The sequence below is a fragment of the Macrosteles quadrilineatus genome, unplaced genomic scaffold (genome assembly GCF_028750875.1).
Source record: "Macrosteles quadrilineatus isolate MER2022 unplaced genomic scaffold, UCM_ALF_1.0 Scaffold_1__1_contigs__length_201487025, whole genome shotgun sequence".
Lineage (NCBI taxonomy): Eukaryota > Metazoa > Arthropoda > Insecta > Hemiptera > Cicadellidae > Macrosteles > Macrosteles quadrilineatus.
Window position 1 is genome coordinate 199,898,425 of NW_026542594.1, and position 18,370 is coordinate 199,916,794.

The 18,370-nt window shown below is 36.6% G+C and overlaps 2 protein-coding genes across 2 annotated transcripts in view; one reads left to right on the plus strand and one right to left on the minus strand.

The window, feature by feature from the left end:
• LOC129003940 (BMP-2-inducible protein kinase-like) overlaps positions 1 to 15,211 on the minus strand; it is a 31,247-nt gene extending 16,036 nt beyond the window's left edge. The window contains exons 1-9 of the mRNA XM_054432292.1: positions 14,900 to 15,211; positions 10,082 to 10,197; positions 7,817 to 7,950; positions 7,012 to 7,123; positions 6,311 to 6,529; positions 5,315 to 5,447; positions 4,346 to 4,449; positions 1,414 to 1,557; positions 79 to 244 (exon numbers count right to left, since the gene is read on the minus strand). Coding sequence (XP_054288267.1) covers positions 79 to 244; positions 1,414 to 1,557; positions 4,346 to 4,449; positions 5,315 to 5,447; positions 6,311 to 6,529; positions 7,012 to 7,123; positions 7,817 to 7,950; positions 10,082 to 10,197; positions 14,900 to 15,056 — 1,285 coding nt within the window. The 5' untranslated portion in view covers positions 15,057 to 15,211. The remainder of the gene's footprint in view (positions 1 to 78; positions 245 to 1,413; positions 1,558 to 4,345; positions 4,450 to 5,314; positions 5,448 to 6,310; positions 6,530 to 7,011; positions 7,124 to 7,816; positions 7,951 to 10,081; positions 10,198 to 14,899) is intronic.
• Positions 1 to 18,370, plus strand: part of LOC128994184 (lissencephaly-1 homolog) — a 70,925-nt gene that overhangs the window by 9,576 nt on the left and 42,979 nt on the right. The window lies entirely within an intron of this gene.

Sequence of the window (18,370 nt, forward strand, 5' to 3'; positions counted from 1 at the left end):
GAAACTGTCGTTAAGATGAAACAGACAATTAAATGAAATAATATCAAAGTGCGAGTTTTTGATTGGACTGATCCTCACCTGAAGGTGGGAACAAAGCCTCGGCAGAGTCAGCGCTGTTGAGCCTGGCAGGGGGTGGTGGGGGCTCGGGCAGCTTGGCGGAGACTGGCGGTGCAGGCGGAGTAGGGGAAGCCCCAACCAGAGGGGGAGGAATACTCCCGGGAACAGCATTGGCTCTCTTGGGGCGCTGTTGAATTGAACCATTCTTTATTCATATGGTATTGAATTATTCCTCTTAATGGTAAGGCTTATTACCCTATGCATTACCAGATAGAAGTAAGCAAGGTACAGAGGAAACATTCAATAGTACACTTAGGTGGTGTCTATTACTAGTGTTGGTGTCTAGGGGAAGGTCCAACACCACGCCCTCTCACCTTCATGGGCCAACTGTTCTTGCAGGAAGGATTTGAGACCAGTGATCACGTATTTAAATACAATGCTCTCCTAAATTTAAGTAAATTACTGTATACAGTATGCATTTAAGCGGTCCTTTTCAGCGAGTTTTTGGGGACGTCGGTTTAACCGGAAAACCTGTTATCTGGTCTGGCCTCGGTCCCGAGGAGTCCGGATAAGAGGGAGTCTACTGTGGTGCTATTCTGATGAAAGCTGTCTGTGCTCATCCTTGCTCGTCACATCCTTCCCACACAACAAACCAGAGCTGAAAGCGCACAGTCGTCCCAAAAGCATACTTTCTCTGTTACTTACTTCTTTGTGGCATTATTGTAAAGCGCTAGGTGACTAGAATCAAGCATGGACTTGGGATAAAGTCCTAATACCATTAATTAAAAATATATTTGAGGGATAGGCCAATTTTTTATGTTGCAAATTACTATTACTAGATTTATGTAACTTATGTTCTCTGTTTTTCAGAGTTAAAAATAGTTTAACCAGATTTTATTGACAATATTATATCTTATAAACACTAAATAATTCATATATAACACATTTTTTCAACACATACAACATCTCCAATCGCAAACGTAACTGTTTTCATACAGCCTCTCTGCTAAACGAGTAACTGAATGAATAAATAAAGAATAAAACGTTAACAGGAGGCCACTAACAACACTGAAAGGGCGAAATGAATAAGCAATTGATAATTTGAAGCTTTTGGACCAAACTGATGCATTGACTAGCCAAAAAGTCCACATCATTGTTACACACTATATGAAATACTAAGTCACTCTCACTGAGAGTGACGCTTGCACTCACGTTGATAACTACATCGTCACAGTGAGTGACCTACTATCACTAAACGTTAAAAAACAGTTTAAGTTTGTCAGCTTAGATCGGCTTTGAGCAATTACTATGTTTAAACTCCAAAAATATCGTTGAACTAAAACATAAAAACATCACCTGTCTAGGGGTGACGCTAGTGCCCTCAATCATGGCGGTGGTAGGCAAGGGTGTCTTGGAGGCTGGCTTGACAGGCTGTCTTTTGGATGCTTCACTTTCAAACGGAGGACAGACCAGCTGGTCTATTGATGGCACTGGCACTTTCTGCAAAAAAGTTGAAGATTCAAGGTTTTTATTCTTCAACAACAATTACATTGGTAGCATAAAGGGTATCCAACTTCAACTAGAACTAGCTTTACCAGATTATTTGGGAGGTATAAGCAAAAAATGCAGTACAAAATGAGTCATATCTCATTGTTTAGTGTCTCTCTCTCTCAGTCTGTACGGTTATTATTGACGAAAACATTCACAACTCCTTCAGTGTGTGCCACAGAGTAGAAATCCTGCAAAGAATGTAACATTATCTTACTTTCCTACATTATCTACATGCTTAAGTTGAAGCCATTAGAATAAATTTATATTGAGCCACTGACAAAATGTAACAGGAAAATTACTGATTTATATCAACAACGCCAATTAAATCAGCCAAGTTGAAGGTGAACTTATTGTAAACTATAGTATCTCTTATATCTCATTGAATATCACAATACAAAAATCTAAGAAATTTAATGTAATTAAAAAAAATGCAATCGTACAACTAATTATGTTAATAAGAAAACTCTGTTACTCAATTTAACTACACCCATTTTTATTGCACAATGGATGCAACTTTAACATGAAAATGGGATATCGAGTTCTAAAATCCACCCTAGCTATAGTCCCGCATCATACAACTAGGGAGGTTCAAACTATTAGGAACTACAAGAGACTACATTGAAACTCAATCTTATTAAAATAAAGCAAGTAAAAAATGTGTAACCAAGCAACTAACAAACCAGTAAATCAAAGTAAAAATAATACTACACAAAATTTAAAATGGTACCGATAATCTTTTGTATCCCTGTGTTTGGTTCCAGCTTGGGCTACGTTTGTGGTGTACCAACTCACATTCTACTTCGCATTCTCAGTATGGTGTTAATAGTGCTGCTGATACCGATCACCCTTATGAACACGATAGATTCTTGTGAGATGAATCTCGGATACTGGTCGATGCATCTATTTGTCCTTGGAACTTTAATGTTTATCGTATTGGCGACTCTAGGTATTAGGAGGTACAGTGAAGGACTCATTTCAGCTTCTTTCGCTGTGTGGCTCGTAACGTACGCTGGCTTCCTAATTTTGGCAGTCTATTCGGTTTGGACTCCAGAGACAATAGAAAGGACGTCGATCAACGGAAGATGTATGATGAACCTTTGGTTGTTCAGCTGGTGTTGCACAGCGAGAGGCATCCAATGTGAACCCAGTCCATCATTCGAAGGTCGATCATTTGGTGTGGTAATACTAGACAATCTTCAAGCATCACTTAACATTGACCTAGATGTAAAACACTTCCAAAACGAAAACGATTGGAACACAACTGACCTAGCCGATAAGTTTTCATTAGCAGGAAACAAGGCTGAAACAAAAGAAACTATTGCATTGGCTGAATCTGATCGGAAAAACCAAAACGCAACAAACCAAACTGAGCTTAATGATACAGTAATGCCCAACAATATTCGCAAGATGAGTGGATACATTTTCAAAAATAACAGGTGCTATAGGGAAATGTCTGAAAAGAAAAATGCAACACAACCTGATTTAAGAGAACAAAAGCAAAGGAAGTCGGCTGCAGCTTTTCTAGGAACGTTAGCTATCATGATGGCAGTGATCAGTCTATACACGTTGTATGCAGTGGCACTGAACGACACTCTCACGGTGCTGCGATATCAGTTCCCTGTTGTGTTTGTAGCTAGGTAAGCTATCAGATCAGTCATATTTCTTATTGAATTTTATCTTAAGGCAACTAAGGTATTACTGTAGTCATCGTAGTAAGATCTAGATGATGAATCTTGAAATCTTTTATTGTACAAAATCTATAAACAATACAAAATTTCCTTTCATCGTTTGATCTAGTTAAATAAGACAACCAATTTAATATTACATATTCAGCTAACCCCAAAAGGGTAAAGACTAACGAGGTATTAAAATTTCTAAGCTTAGTAAATTATGTACTATGCTGAATATGTAGAGAAGAGAATTAAGTTAATCCTTAGGGTGTTTGTTTATGAACACTCACTTATTCATTTCATTGTAGCCTCCGTTTAAAATGTACAATCATGAATTCTAAACAGCAATTAATTGGGGCCTTTGAAGCAGAAAACTTTGCATGTTTATCTTTTAATAACTTATATTAGGCTATGATTAAAATGTGAATTTCTTTTTGCCATTATTCTAACTGGAATTTGCTTAGTAAGCAGTATTGCTGCAATTGTGGTAATTTTATTTGGTTATAGGTGATATAGGCTATTATAGAATTAGGCTACATATAAAATATTTATTAATCATAACTATAATTTAAATAGGTCTTAATTATTACATTATCAATAGTTATGAACAGTCTTTAACAAAGTAAATACAAATTATGTTTGGGTTGTATACAGAATGGCTCCGAGCCCAGAGGAAGGAACTAGCGAACAGAAAACACTTAAGATTGAAGCAAAATGAAGTACTTAGTTATACATTAGCTAAGAAATGATATGCTTAAAAATTTTTTGGATTACTGTTTCAATACTTTGTTTTTGTTCTGCGTAAGCAATGTTAAAAAAATATGAATAAACTTTTCAACAATCTTAATAGTTTTTGAAATAAAAATTAAAAAATATGGCGAACCTCAAGGGTCTATTCTAGGACCACTACTGTATTTATGGGTACTAACTAATCCAAAAGGACATAGATTTGGGGGACCTGAACCAGTCAACAGCCTTGTCATCAACATAACAATGATATTTCATCCAGAACTTCTACAGAGAATTGATATACTTACTGCCACTAAAAAGGTTGAGTAACTACTTACATATAAATTTTGAACTGGGCATTCTTTCCCTTGCAATGTAAAGGCAATGTAGGAGACTTGGAAGATGTCAGGCCTTTTTTCTGGATCCGGTTCCAACATATATCCTGAAAAAAATGGTAACATCAAATTCTATAAAAAGTTACTAAAGAAGCTATACTTTGTCTTAATGATAACTGATCTGTAAATATTTGGGAGGATTGAATAATCTTGGAATTGAAACTCTTAACCGTTAATTTTCAAGCCTTAATCAACTAAAGGTTCATTTTCAAAAAGGTCTCTTTCCTATTCCACAACTACTGAAAAAACAATCACAAGTAATCTCAAAAACAATGTAGTCAATAGTAAGGCCTGATTGGAAGTATATTTTTCAATTTATCTATACAGGATGAGCCTACAATGATAATGAATCATCATAGATTAAAACAAAAATCTGTTTCCTCAGTTCAATATTTAACTACGGTACTTATTCTAGTAATAGAAAAGGAGGCATTTTTAAAACACAGAAATAGTTATAACTGTCCTGCTTTACAAAAAAAATATTTTTAGCTTTTTACACACACACAACCTTTATTTAGGCTTATTGATTTTTTTATGATTTAATTATGCTTATTTGAAAGTTTTTATAAAAAAATCCAAATTATTTAAAAACAAGTTTTTGAGGGAGTACAAAATGCCTGACTAAAACTTATAATGAATTTATCCATCGCTTCAACTTCTAGTTATATTTAATATTATGTGGACTTCACCCAAGATACAGACAAATTTTATGCGGACTACAGGTATGAGAATTCTTCATAATTTGGACACCCGGCCTAACTGAGACAGGATTTGAACCCTCGATCTATTACGCTGTCTACTGGATAGGTATATAACGCCTTAGACGGCTCGGATAATCATCAGAAATAAACTGATTTTCCTAAGCCTAATTATAATTTACCCTATAAACAAAATTTACGAAAAGCTACTCACTTATAAGGCAATGCATTCCACGTGAAAACTTGGAGTTATCCGGGATAGTGAAGGCTCCACTTTGAATAGCCAGGGTGCTTTCTCCGAAGGGCAATGAGAAAAAGCACAGTTTGTACAGTAAACAGCCTAAAGCCTGAAACAACAAATTTGTTTGTAGTTTTTACACTTGGTAAGTTATTAACAAGTAGGATTATACATTTACAAAATTATATTCACAAGTGGTTAATAAATACAAAAACTTTGAATTCGTAAATCTCAAACTTGATTCGAAAGCCTATCAAACTGATTCTCCAATCTTGATTAGGACGTTAAAAATCTTCATTACAAAATATACAATGAAAATAGTTTCTTACTGAAACATCCTAAATTCTGAACTAACCATAAAACTCTAAAATCAACTCCTTGAACTGACGGTTTGATTTCACAATATTTCATACCACAATCGTATTAGAGAGATGGTGAATTTACAGGAATCAAAGGATTTAAAGGATTTTCAAAGGATTTTTACAGACATTTTCCATCACAAATTACTAAAAACAAGCGGCACAGCGTTTTGGGATCTGGAACCCGATCCTGTTTCAAGAAGGTAAATAATTTTGGTATTATTTTCAATACCGGTACTGAAATTTCAGGATATTTAAGTAATTATAGCAGGTAGGCCTATATATAAAACATAGTTTGCACAATAAAATCTCTTAATGTCACCACTATGGGAAATTATAACATAACTACATGCGAGATGATCAAAATTTTAAGGCGATTGTTAAATATTTTGGATATATTAAACTTGAAGTCTCTAAGTATTTAGAATCAACGATTTGTGGATACTACCAGTAAAGTTATTAAGAAATGAGAATCAGAAACAGCCATCCTTATTTTTTTAAATTTAACCGTGAATTTCAAGGCTCAATCCAAGTCTTTTCACTAGGCTAGATTCTCAGTTCAAGGTTTACAACGGTTGGGTAAACACTCTGATTACAAATTTCTTCCTCTTACCCAGACGTCGGCTTTGGTCGTGATGGGCTTGCCGGAATACAAATCCACCATCTCAGGTGCTCTGTAGCTGAGCGTTGTATACTTCTGTATCTCCTCCTGCACTGCGGCTGTGGCAGGCGCGCTCTGACCTGTCGCGCAGGCGTTGAGCACCTTACCAGTGGCTGAGCCGAAGTCACACAATACGTAACTGCCTGTCTCACTCACCAAGATATTCTCTACCTGCGGTAACACAAATAGTATTAAGCCTATAAATTATCACAATGCTTTTGGAAGAGGACGTCTACTTAGATAAAGAAAGTTCTTGCATTGGTTGTCATTTAGTGTGTTTCTAAGTGGATCCATAAGTTGGATTTCGGACACACGACATACCAATAAGTAACATTGAGGTTGTTGTGATTGAAAAACATTGTTTGGTGGTTGGCGGGATTTTAACTTTCGCCTCCAGTTTATAGGTCCTTGCATGATAAGCACAAAACCAGACATGCCCACAAAAAAGTAAAATTGTTGAAATCTGAAGGTCGCTGATGATTCAATTTCAAGCGAGATCGTTTCCATATCCAGATGCCATTTTGGCTATGAATAAATTATGCAATCTAACAAAAGGATCAATATCAGATAGTAACAAGACCAGGGATTGGACAGTTACCTTTTAAAACCTAAACAAATGTCATTGGCATAGAAAACACACAAATAAAATATACCTTTAGATCTCGATGTATGATAGGAGTCTGACAATGATGCAGTCTTGACACAGCTTCACAAACGTCACAAAATATCTGTAACACTTCTGCTTCTGTGAAGCCTGACTGCAACCTGAAAAAAATATAAGAGCTATTTGTGGCTACAGAGCTTGCATTGAGAATAATTTAACAAACGTTGACGTTTAACAATTGAATTGTTTAAGAAAATCTCTTGACTTAGCTGAGGCTAATGAGAGAAAATGTTTGCAAATGTTCGCGACCACTTCTGAACTCCTTTAATTCTTTCTCACTTGTTCTACATCATGGCCTTCTCTAATACATGGCCGCGGAGAGACTAGGCTTGGCAATGCCACAGCTACGGCCTACCGAAAAACCTAAAACAGCTATTATTCATATTGAATCTTCTGCGTACTGTTTATTTTTATTAATGTTATTACCATGGCAACAGCAATGCGGTGTGACGTTACCACACACCAACGTAGCAGCATTGTATTAGAGGAGGCTATGTGAACATCCACACTATTTTTACTGTTCATAGCTGTCAAATAGTAAGTAACTTAATCAGCCCCAAACCATATAAGTCTAGTCACAAAACGTCATAAATACTTTGCGAGGACATTGATTGTCTTACATTGTTATTGTCTACGACAAAACTAATCATTGCATAGGGGTGAAGACCCAATAGATTAGTAGTGGGGGAAGTGAAGGATATTGCTGTCACATTTGAACCAGCTCGCTTGGTCATGAGCGCTCGTTAAACACTATAATTTACTGACAACCCTCATGTTGTTATAGGACCACTTACTTGGTATTCATCATCTGCAGAACGTGAGTCCGACAGTAAGGCATGAGCAGCAGCACCTCGTACACACCGTTGGCTGTAGGTGTGATGCTAGAGTCCACATATCCGATGATATTCTTGTGACCGCTTAGGTTGCTCTGTTATAAAATTCTTGTTAGTTTTTTACTTGCAAAGGCAATTCAGATGCGTTGGATGATAATTTTTAACATACCATACAGTAAAATCCAGCATCGGTCAATAAGGAATTTTCACACTGATTATGTCTTGAGTTAAAGCGAGATTATCAGGAAATTGGCAAAAGTTTGTGTAGTATTGAAAAAAGTAACTAGGCCTATCACAAGGATGGGTGGTTTGAATTTAAATAGTTCTTTTAACTCAATATTATTCTGGTATTTCTACTAATCTCACAATAACTACTAGGCTATTTGTTACTAAAGCCTGGACACCTGTCAATTATTCAGTATAATTTACCTTTTTTTTTTTGTTGCGTAAGGTGTCAAAAGTTGGAGTTCTGCAGTACGCATTTCATGCCAATTACGACACATCTTCAGCTGCGCCATTAGGTTAAAACATTAGCTCACATTGACTCACATCACAGAACTCCAAATTTTGACACTTTAGGCTACCGAAACTAGTTTAGATATAATTCAGTCGTCCGGCACCTTCAGTAGTTTTGATCAGAGTCCCAAATATTCCGAATGATCGAGTGTCTAGTCTAGTTATCATCCTTTTTCACCAGCTTTTGTATTTTTGGTACCCAGAATAAATGGACAAAACATTGTAGGGTTCGATTGCATAGTAAGCCTTTATTAGGGAGGGATATAACCCAAGGAATCATCGGTTTCACCAGTTTTTAGCAAAAGACTGAAACCTATAATTGATGAAAATTGTCAATTTCAGTTAATTGGTTGTTATGCAATTATTTTACCACGACCGCCAGAGACCTTGCTATGATCACCCGCAAAACTATAATGATGTCTTTGCAGAGACCTTGAATATTTTGTTGCAATATGTATAATTTAAAAAAATATATATCATTCAAGTACGGTAACTTTAGTAGCCTACAAATGGATGCCTATTTTCCCATTAAAAACCAAAAATAGCCCAACACCATTGAACCAATAAAAATTGTAATCGACACATTAGTGTTACAAACCGAGAATAAAGTTTTAGTGGATGTGCCGGGAATTGAACCCGTCCCTCCCGCACCTGAGTCCGAGACGCTAACCACTAGGCTAGCAACAGACCCAAATATTATGTAAAAGAATATGATGTCTTAAACATATAATATTTAGAAAGCAAAGTGCACGGCAACAGCAATATGTAAAGTGAGTAATAAAACAAGACTATAACATATCAGAGAACAAGAAAGATTTCTATAGATTATGCAATCAAACAGGAATGCCAATCTTCTGTCAGATCAATTGTAACAATTGCCAATGAAATTAAATGGCCACAATAGTTTCCTTTAGATTTGCAATAATTATGGCTTCCTTTTGTTACAACAATAAGCTAACTTAAATTCATCACAATGATCTCTAATATTCAGGGAGTGCCTAATTGATATTGATTATGCGAGTTTCAGTTCAGTTCCCAAGGTCGGTTTAAAACTTTATGAATCGTACACATATTTTGTAGGGTAAACATAAGTAATGTCCAATTTCAATTCACACACTTATTATATTCCAGAGTTTACTATCACATATGACACAATATTTGCTGTTACATGTATAAAATTCATGCTAAAAAGTGTGAAAAAATATAGGCTATTAATGTTATATACTACCATATTAAAAGATAAGTATTTTTCCAAGATAAAACACTTTTATTTGGTAGGCCTACGTACTAAAATGAAATTCTGTGATTGTTTTGTTTGTTATTTTATTTATTTATTTTTTTAAAAAGTCATCTTGACATTATTAAACAAGCTGTGGCATGTAACTAAAAATTTTTTTAAGCTATTTTTAAAAGCTTAGATAGCATCACACCCTTTAATCTCAATTTAGGTTAGAAAATGTTTACCACCCGTATCTAAGAAATGGGAAACTAGGTAAACTGATATTTTTAAAATTCCCCTAAAATAGGCCCCTAAAATTCCCCTATATAGGAGGAACTATTACAGTACTGAAACTTTTCTTAAATTTCTAACAAAAATCTTTAAATTTTTATAAATTTAAAAACAATTTTGTGTCAATATCATGTTAAAATCTTGTTTGGTAGAAAACTAACTGCATAAAATAAAAGTTAATTAGGTCAATAATTACTTACAGCAATCTGTATTTCTCTCTTGGCGATGCTTAGATCATGTTCGTTATTCACATACATTCGCTTCAATGCATATCTCTTGTTGTTTCCTTTGACTAGAAACACTACAGCAAACCCACCTAAAAAGGCACGGTAAAATAAAAAATACTGTAGTTTTACTGCTCACAAATTTGAAAATTAGTAATCCTAAATTTAAAGATTACACCCACACTATTTCAAAAATTCTTTTTTTCCCAGGGTTTTAGTTGTACAAAAACAGTCTAGAGGTACCGTAACATATACTAACAACTCGGTTCATTATAACCTAAATTTTACCTTACCTTGTGTAGGCCTAATCTAAATTACAATAAGTACAGTCGCAAATACGCATGAAGCCCGACAATATAGGAGAATGACAACGGTGGAAGGTTATTACTTGACACTTCTTGATGTTACGTTTCATTCTGTTGGTCTGGCACCAGTGGTCAACCATGCGGAGATCCTCCTGTATCCGTAAACAGTCGTCTTCTATAGATATGACAGAAGAAGATTTTCACATATTCAGCAAAAAGTAGAGAATTCCTCTGAAGAGCCAAAGGCAGGACATTAATAAAGAGAGAAAATAGATAAGGGCCGAGCAATAATTCTTGTAGAACCCCAGAGCAAGAGATAAACTCAGACGAGTTTGCAGAAGCAAATTTCACGTACATCCTTCTGGTTTGGAGGTAGCTGGCCAACCACTTTATTTTTCCGTTTCCAAACCCTTGGACGAGCAGCTTCCGCATAAGCAGAGTGGAATCCACCGTGTCAAACACCTAAGTGAAATCCAGATATCCAAATGACTGTTCGTGGCAAAGGCTTCTTGAATTGTTCACTGAAGAAGTGTTAAGTTGGTCACAGCAGACCTTCCTTCCATGAAACCGTGCTGCTGTGGACAAATTATGCTAGCCAGTTTGGGCTTGATATGGTCAAGGAAGAGGTCATCAAACACTTTGGACACAGCGGGCAGAATTGAGATAGGCCTATAGTTGATAGGCTACATCATTAATAGCTCCCGATTTGTGCATAGGAACGACATGGGCCGATTAAAATGCTTCTGGGAAGATACCAGTTGCCAGTGATGCATTGAATATATCGCATCGGTTTAGCCGATAAACTGTGATAAAACTTTAACACCATAGGGGGAATTTCGTCTGGACCACAGCCTTTGGTCTCAACAAGCTTCTTCAATTTGTCCGATGGAAAATTTATTTTGGCTTACCCAAAAACAGGCATTTTCGGAACTTTATAATTTTTTCTAATTTTCCAAACCTGATTTTCTGGGTGAAAACGGCAATTGCCAAAAAAGTGCCAGAAGCAAAGTGTTTAAAATGTCCTTAATAATGACAAAAACACTTTAGCGCTTTTTCACGATTTATTTGTAAGGTTGTGTGCAATACTTATTGATATCATTAATGTCCCCAACTTCCACTCAAAACAAACTCCGTTTCTTCAAGGTGGCCTTCCACTCTAGCTAAGTCATACATTAGCACACTCAATAAACTTTTAGATTAAAGCACATATGTACAGGATGTGAACTCGAACATGTAGAAAGACCTCAACACTACACTCCCCAGTGCAACACCTTCAGGCAAAACTGTGCTTCCATGCCATCGTCAGCCAAACAGGTCGAATGCCAGTATAAGCACACAAAGTCACTGCGCTTGTACCCAAGGCCACACTAAAAAAACAGGCCGTAATGCTCGTCTAGCATGACCTCACGATAGAAGACGGCAATGACGTATTTTTGCCGTTTGTGATCAGCTGCTTGTTTTAATCTTATCATGGAAAACAAAAATATAACCTAATTACGTCATTGCCGTCTTCTATCACGACGTCATGCTTGACGAGCATTACGGCCTTTTTTTTAGTGTGGCCTTGTTGTACCGTATGAAATTCTACGTAGTTGAGGGCCAGTCGGTTAGCAGTACGACTATCTCATGGCAGATTTTGGTGACGGGCTACACCAGTGAGTCATTGTCAATGTGTTAAAAGTAAATAACTACCATAGGCCTACCAGTATATGATTGGATTATAATCACTTAGAAGTGTTTTATATATAGTTTTTATTATAGTCACCAATAATATTTATTATTAATTAAAGATGCTTTTATTCTTCTTCTCTTCAACTCTTTTCACCTCACCTAATCCTAACTTTGGCAGCCCATTAATTTCTAGTTACTGTACTTACCGGTAAGTTATAGAGAAGTGACGCAACTAGGCATAGGGCCTACCTGTTACCGATGACAGACCTCCAAAAGTTGTATTTTTAAACAGTGTTGAATCTTCTAACTTAGTTAGGTCTACCATTGGTAATTATATCGACCTCCGGACCTCACGCGAAATTAAAAATTTTTTTTTCCAAAATGTTCGAAATTTCACGCTGATTTCAAAAATGATTGTCGTTTTTTTCGGAAACGTCCCGTTTTCCCAGAAAATGGGAAAAACGGGAAAATATTTTTTTGCTCAAAACCCATGTTGTGGGTACTCAAATTGTGCGGAATTTCCTCCTGAACAAGAATATGTAAATTTTATTACGATCGGACCACTATTAAGTAAAATATCACCGAAAAACGGGAAAACGGGGAAATTTTTCTTTGCTTAAAACCCATGTTGTAGGTACTCCTGAACAAGAATATGTAGTTTTTATTACTATCGCTTTTAAGTAAAACATCACCAGACAGGTTACCTAACCTAACATAACCTAACTTATTTTTAGATTAGGTTAGGTTAGGTTAGTTTAGGTTAGGTTAGGATAGGTTAGTTTAGGTTAGGTTAGGTTAATTTAGGTTAGGTTAGGTTGGTTTAGGTTAGGTTGAGTTTCGTTAGGTTAGGTTAGGTTAAGTTTGGTTAGGTTAGGTTGGTTTAGGTTAGGTTGAGTTTCGTTAGGTTAGGTTAAGTTTGGTTAGGTTAGGTTAAGTTAGGTTAGGTTAGTTTAGGTTAGGTTAGGTTAGGTTAAGTTAGGTTAGTTTAGGTTAGGTTAGGTTAAGTTAGGTTAGGTTAAGTTGGTTTAGGTTAGGTTGAGTTTCGTTAGGTTAGGTTAGGTTAAGTTAGGTTGGGTTAGGTTAGGTTAGGTTAGGTTAAGTTTTGTTAGGTTAGGTTAGGTTAAGTTTGGTTAGGTTAGGTTAGTTTAGTGTAACCTTACTTAACCTAACCTAACCTAACAAAACTTAGGTTAGGTTAGGTAAGTTTATCAATAACATGAGTATTGTAAGTAAACTAACCTAAACTAACCTAACCTAACCAAACTTAACCTAAACTAACCTAACCTAAACTAATCTAACCTAAACTAACCTATCCTAACCTAACCTAAGTTCCTAAGTTAGGTTAGGTTGGGTTAGTTTATCAATAACATGAGTATTGTAAGTAAACTAACCTAAACTAACCTAACCTAACCAAACTAACCTAACCAAACTTAACCTTACCTAACCTAACGAAACTCAAACTAACCTAAACCAACCTAACTTTACTTAACCTAACCTAACCTAAACTAACCTAACCTAACCTAACTTAACCTAACCTAACCAAACTTAACCTAACCTAACCTTACGAAACTCAACCTAACCTAAACCAACCTAACTTAACCTAACCTTACCTAAACTAACCAATCCTAACCTAACCTAACCTAAACCTAAGTTGGGTTATGTTAGGTTGGGTAACCTGTCTGGTGATGTTTTACTTAAAAGCGATCGTAATAAAAACTACATATTCTTGTTCAGGAGTACCTACAACATGGGTTTTAAGCAAAGAAAAATTTCCCCGTTTTCCCGTTTTTCGGTGATATTTTACTTAATAGTGGTCCGATCGTAATAAAATTTACATATTCTTGTTCAGGAGGAAATTCCGCACAATTTGAGTACCCACAACATGGGTTTTGAGCAAAAAAATATTTTCCCGTTTTTCCCATTTTCTGGGAAAACGGGACGTTTCCGAAAAAAACGACAATCATTTTTGAAATCAGCGTGAAATTTCGAACATTTTGGAAAAAAAAAATTTTAATTTCGCGTGAGGTCCGGAGGTCGATATAATTACCCTACCATTTCATTTGCAGTAAAAAATAATGGTAGGCTGTTAGCCTATAGGCTAACTTATTTAGGAAGTGTAAAACTATGAAATAAGTTAGATAGCAAGATTTGTTAGGAGGTAGGCCTACCAGTATAGAATAATCTACCTATAATCCAATCAGACATAAATGGAAATTCATTTAATCCGCAGGTTTGCTGGAGGTATTTTTAGTGAGTTAGGTCTATAGTTTGGCCTAGACTCAGCTATCCAAGTCAAGTTTAGCTTACTCTTAGGGCCTACTTTAAACCCCATAGCCTACCTATGGTGACTTAGCCTAAAGCCGAGTTTTCCTAGGCGCGGAAGTGTAGAGCGGAGAGAGGAACGCGGAGAGCGGACTCCACTTGTCTTAGGTAATTTAATGTTACTGTTTAACTAGAAGCAGAGCGGACCACCATGTTAATCTCTTTTCCTTCTCTCCGCATTCCTCTCTCCGCTTCCGTGGCTAGGAAAACCCAGCTTTAGTTAAGTGAAATTAAACAACCTACCTGCGCATGCCAACACTTGAAAAATACATATAACAGTTTAAGGCTAGAAATTTATTGTGAGTAGGCCTAGTCATAGGGATGATACATCGAGGGCTTGCCTAACCCTTAGAAATAAGTTAGGCCTAGGCCTAGATTACATTAAGGTATAATTGGACCAGAATTTATTCTGTTAGGTAGGCCTAGTTGTAGTTAGGCTAACTTAATTAACCTAACTTATGTCCAATTAAGATTGTAACCTCAAGTGGTTGCTTACCTTCTGCAATTACATCTTCAACTGTCACTGTAATCCTCCCTACAGTAAAGGCCTTCCCTACAAAGCTATTGGGCTCCTTGGGGGTGTTGTCAATTTTAGTTTCAAATTTAGAAAATATTTTCTTCATTTTTGGTACGTTTTTATACGATATTAACATGTGATGTTGATATGGTCCAGGTTAACGGCAACGTCAACCACTTCAAAAGAAATGTAGGTGTCCTACATTGGCTTTTCTTGAAGGCCTAGTTCAAAATATCAGGAAGTATAATGTTCGGACAAACTAAACATACAAATATGAAACCTTTAACATTGTATGCCTAAAACCTATGTAATTACAATTGTAAACATCACTTCTTCGACTACATGCTTAAAATTAAAATCTTCGACCTAGCAGCTTAAAATAAAATCAGCACTCCTTCTTACTTGACACGGAAACAGAATTCATATCACTTCACTTCTTACTTTTTACACAATATTTGATTTGCATTGCCATTTTGCTCAAGTGTCAACATAATAATCATATGTTTTCAGCGCCTTGTAAATATCTCAGCCGAAATATTCCAACTAAGGGTCCATACTATAACAATACCAATTTAGTAATTTGAAATTTTATTGCATAAGTTTAATGTTACATAAAAGTGTTTTTTAAAGTTTCTTAAAATGTTAAACCATCTGAACGAAGTTTCCGAGCATGTATTTTTTCTTAACGGATTGATTAATCCTTACGAGTGAGTACTACCATAGATAAAACATTACCTTTGACTATACGACTATCCGCAGTACTATCCTGATAATTAGACCAATTCGTATATACGAAGGAAAAATGTGGTTCGGATTCCACTATAAACTGTAGGTCCCTTAGTTACCATTAGCTGTATGGGCTATTAATTAACAGCTGTGTCTAAGGGATGTCGGCCTTAGTCACTAACAAGACTCAAGATCGCGCCACTCATCCTACACTCATCTCATCCTCATCTCATCTGTTCATACTTGGCTTAAAATACCTACTATGTATGGTCACCATTTTAAACTATGACAACAGTGTACCGTATTAGCACGGCCGCCTTTAGTATTAGTAAGTAATTATTGTTATTTTATGCCTCAATTGTTACTATCTTTCAATTAATAATAATCAATAAAAAAATCAGTAATGGCAGGGGCATAATTTAGCACCAGAACAGAACCAAACATTAACAACCAATTAGTAGTTTCACAATCTGGCAATCTGTTGGAGACTACCATTGCTGTTTTCCTCTTTGCCCTTCAAACAAGATATCACTTCAATAACAAATTTATCGTAAAAAACCTCGGAGATGTAATAAAGAATAGTAAAAAAGTGTTTCACTTTAGCTCTTGCTTCTACTACAGCACTTTAAATAGCTGTAAGTTAATAATGGTTGTTAGCATTATAAATTGAGATAGGGACGTCAACTTTGTATCCAAATATGAGTAAGATGAGTGCATGGTGGAAGGAAAAAGCATAGGTGTGATATTCCCGTCATATAATGACGTCACCCAGATTGCAAACACCATTTCACAAAGAAAAATTATAAAAACAATAAAAATCAAATCAAACTAAATATTAACTTTTATGGCAATCAGGTGATTTTTGTTCGCAATCTCGGTGACGTCAGCATATGATGAGAACCTATGTTAATTCCTTCCACCATGGGATGAGTGTAGAATGGAGTGTTATGCCTTGTGTATCTTTGTTACTGACTAAGATCAGCTGTTTCATTAGCCAGGATAATTTATTAAAAGCCCAATCATCAAGGACAGTTGGGTCCAGTTCCATCAACAAGCTACACACATTTCTCGGGAAACTGGCGACCTTTCGATTGTACTAGACAAGCACTATAACTACTGAACACAGAGAAGTAACAGAGGAAACCTTCAATGGTACACATAAATGGTGTCTAGCACTAGTCACTAGTCGCTGGTGTCCAACACCCGAACTACACCACTCATGGTGGTGGTGGATGAAGACACTGTGCTTTGTGCAATATTCTGCACAGGGCTCGCCGCTCTGGCTCTTCATCTTTGCTCGTCACAAGTATATTACACTACTGTATATTAGTAAGTATTTTACACTCTACACTTTTGATCTTTAGCCAACAGGCCGACTGCCGAGAAGCAGGAGGACAAAGTCCTGAAACAGCCTCAGTCCTGTAGGGTTTCAGCTCACTGGACTGAAACATCACGAAGAAGAAGAAGTATGTTTCCGGGTCCGGCTCAAAAACTAAAAGCGCACGGCCGTCTTTCAAGCGAGTTTCCTCTGCACCTTACTTCTCTGTGCACTGAGCTTCCCAGCCATACGTAACTCATCCTAAAATCTGAAGCTTGTTTTATGCGTTTTCATGCATGTTTGATGCGTGGCGTCTCCCGAGCGCCGAGGGCAAATGAGTATCCCCAGCGCTGAGGTCATAAATTACCAAAGGGTTTGCTCAGTGATTCAGAAGTGACGAGGGTTAATACATTCTCTTTTAAAATGGTATCAATGAGCTTAATCTGTGAAGCAGTAAAGGTTAGGTTAAGTTAGGTTAATCATTCAAGATTAAGTGCGAGCATCTCAAAAGTATGAGAGTCGATGAATTACAAAATATTCATTAAGTGTTAAATTTATAATTCAATACGTATAATTTCTGCAATGAAATGTATGTAAAATTAACGTCATTTTAGGGCTGATCGGGTACTATGCTCAATTGTGCACACACCTTAACCGCAGTTCGTTGCTTTTGTGAATTCCAATTCGGCTGTAAAAACCGTCAGATTATGTCAATAGCCTGCTCGGCGCTCGGGATACGGAATCGTCTGATGACACTCTTAAAAGTGTTAATGTAAACAAAATGTGTCTCTCTTTCTCTATTATGTTAGATTCTTACTTCGATCGTAGAAGTAGACATCCCATTTCTATGAAAAAGTTGAAACCAGGATTGGAATTCAAATATAGTAAAACTGATTAACAATTGAATCAATACCAAAAGAGTGAGCTGGTATCAGTTACTGATTCCTGATGAATACATCATTCATCAGCTTCTTATCCAACCAAGCCCATTGGGTGTTGCTAGCAATGGTTAGTGTCTCGGACTTTGGTTTCGTGGGGACGGGTTCAATTCCTTTCACATCCACAAATAATATGGGTTTGGAGACTTTTTATTCGAAGCAAAACAAGGAAGGAAGAGAATAAGATCTATTTCTCATTTTCTCTGAAAGTGGTAGGTAGCATAGACAAAATACAATAAATATAGAACGTCAGCAGTGCTGCGGCTAGCATATGTTCTGGCGCCTACCGCTAGGAGTGCCGTGTAGCTACGGCGCAAACCGCTGCAGCGTCTGCTGGTCACACGGCTCCTGCACTCCTCGCCTGCAGCGGTGAGCGCCGTAACTGCACGGCACTCCTTGCGGTGGGTGCCGGAACCTTCCTTTGACAGTCTATATTATTATTCTATTTGTCTATGTAGGTAGAGTGTA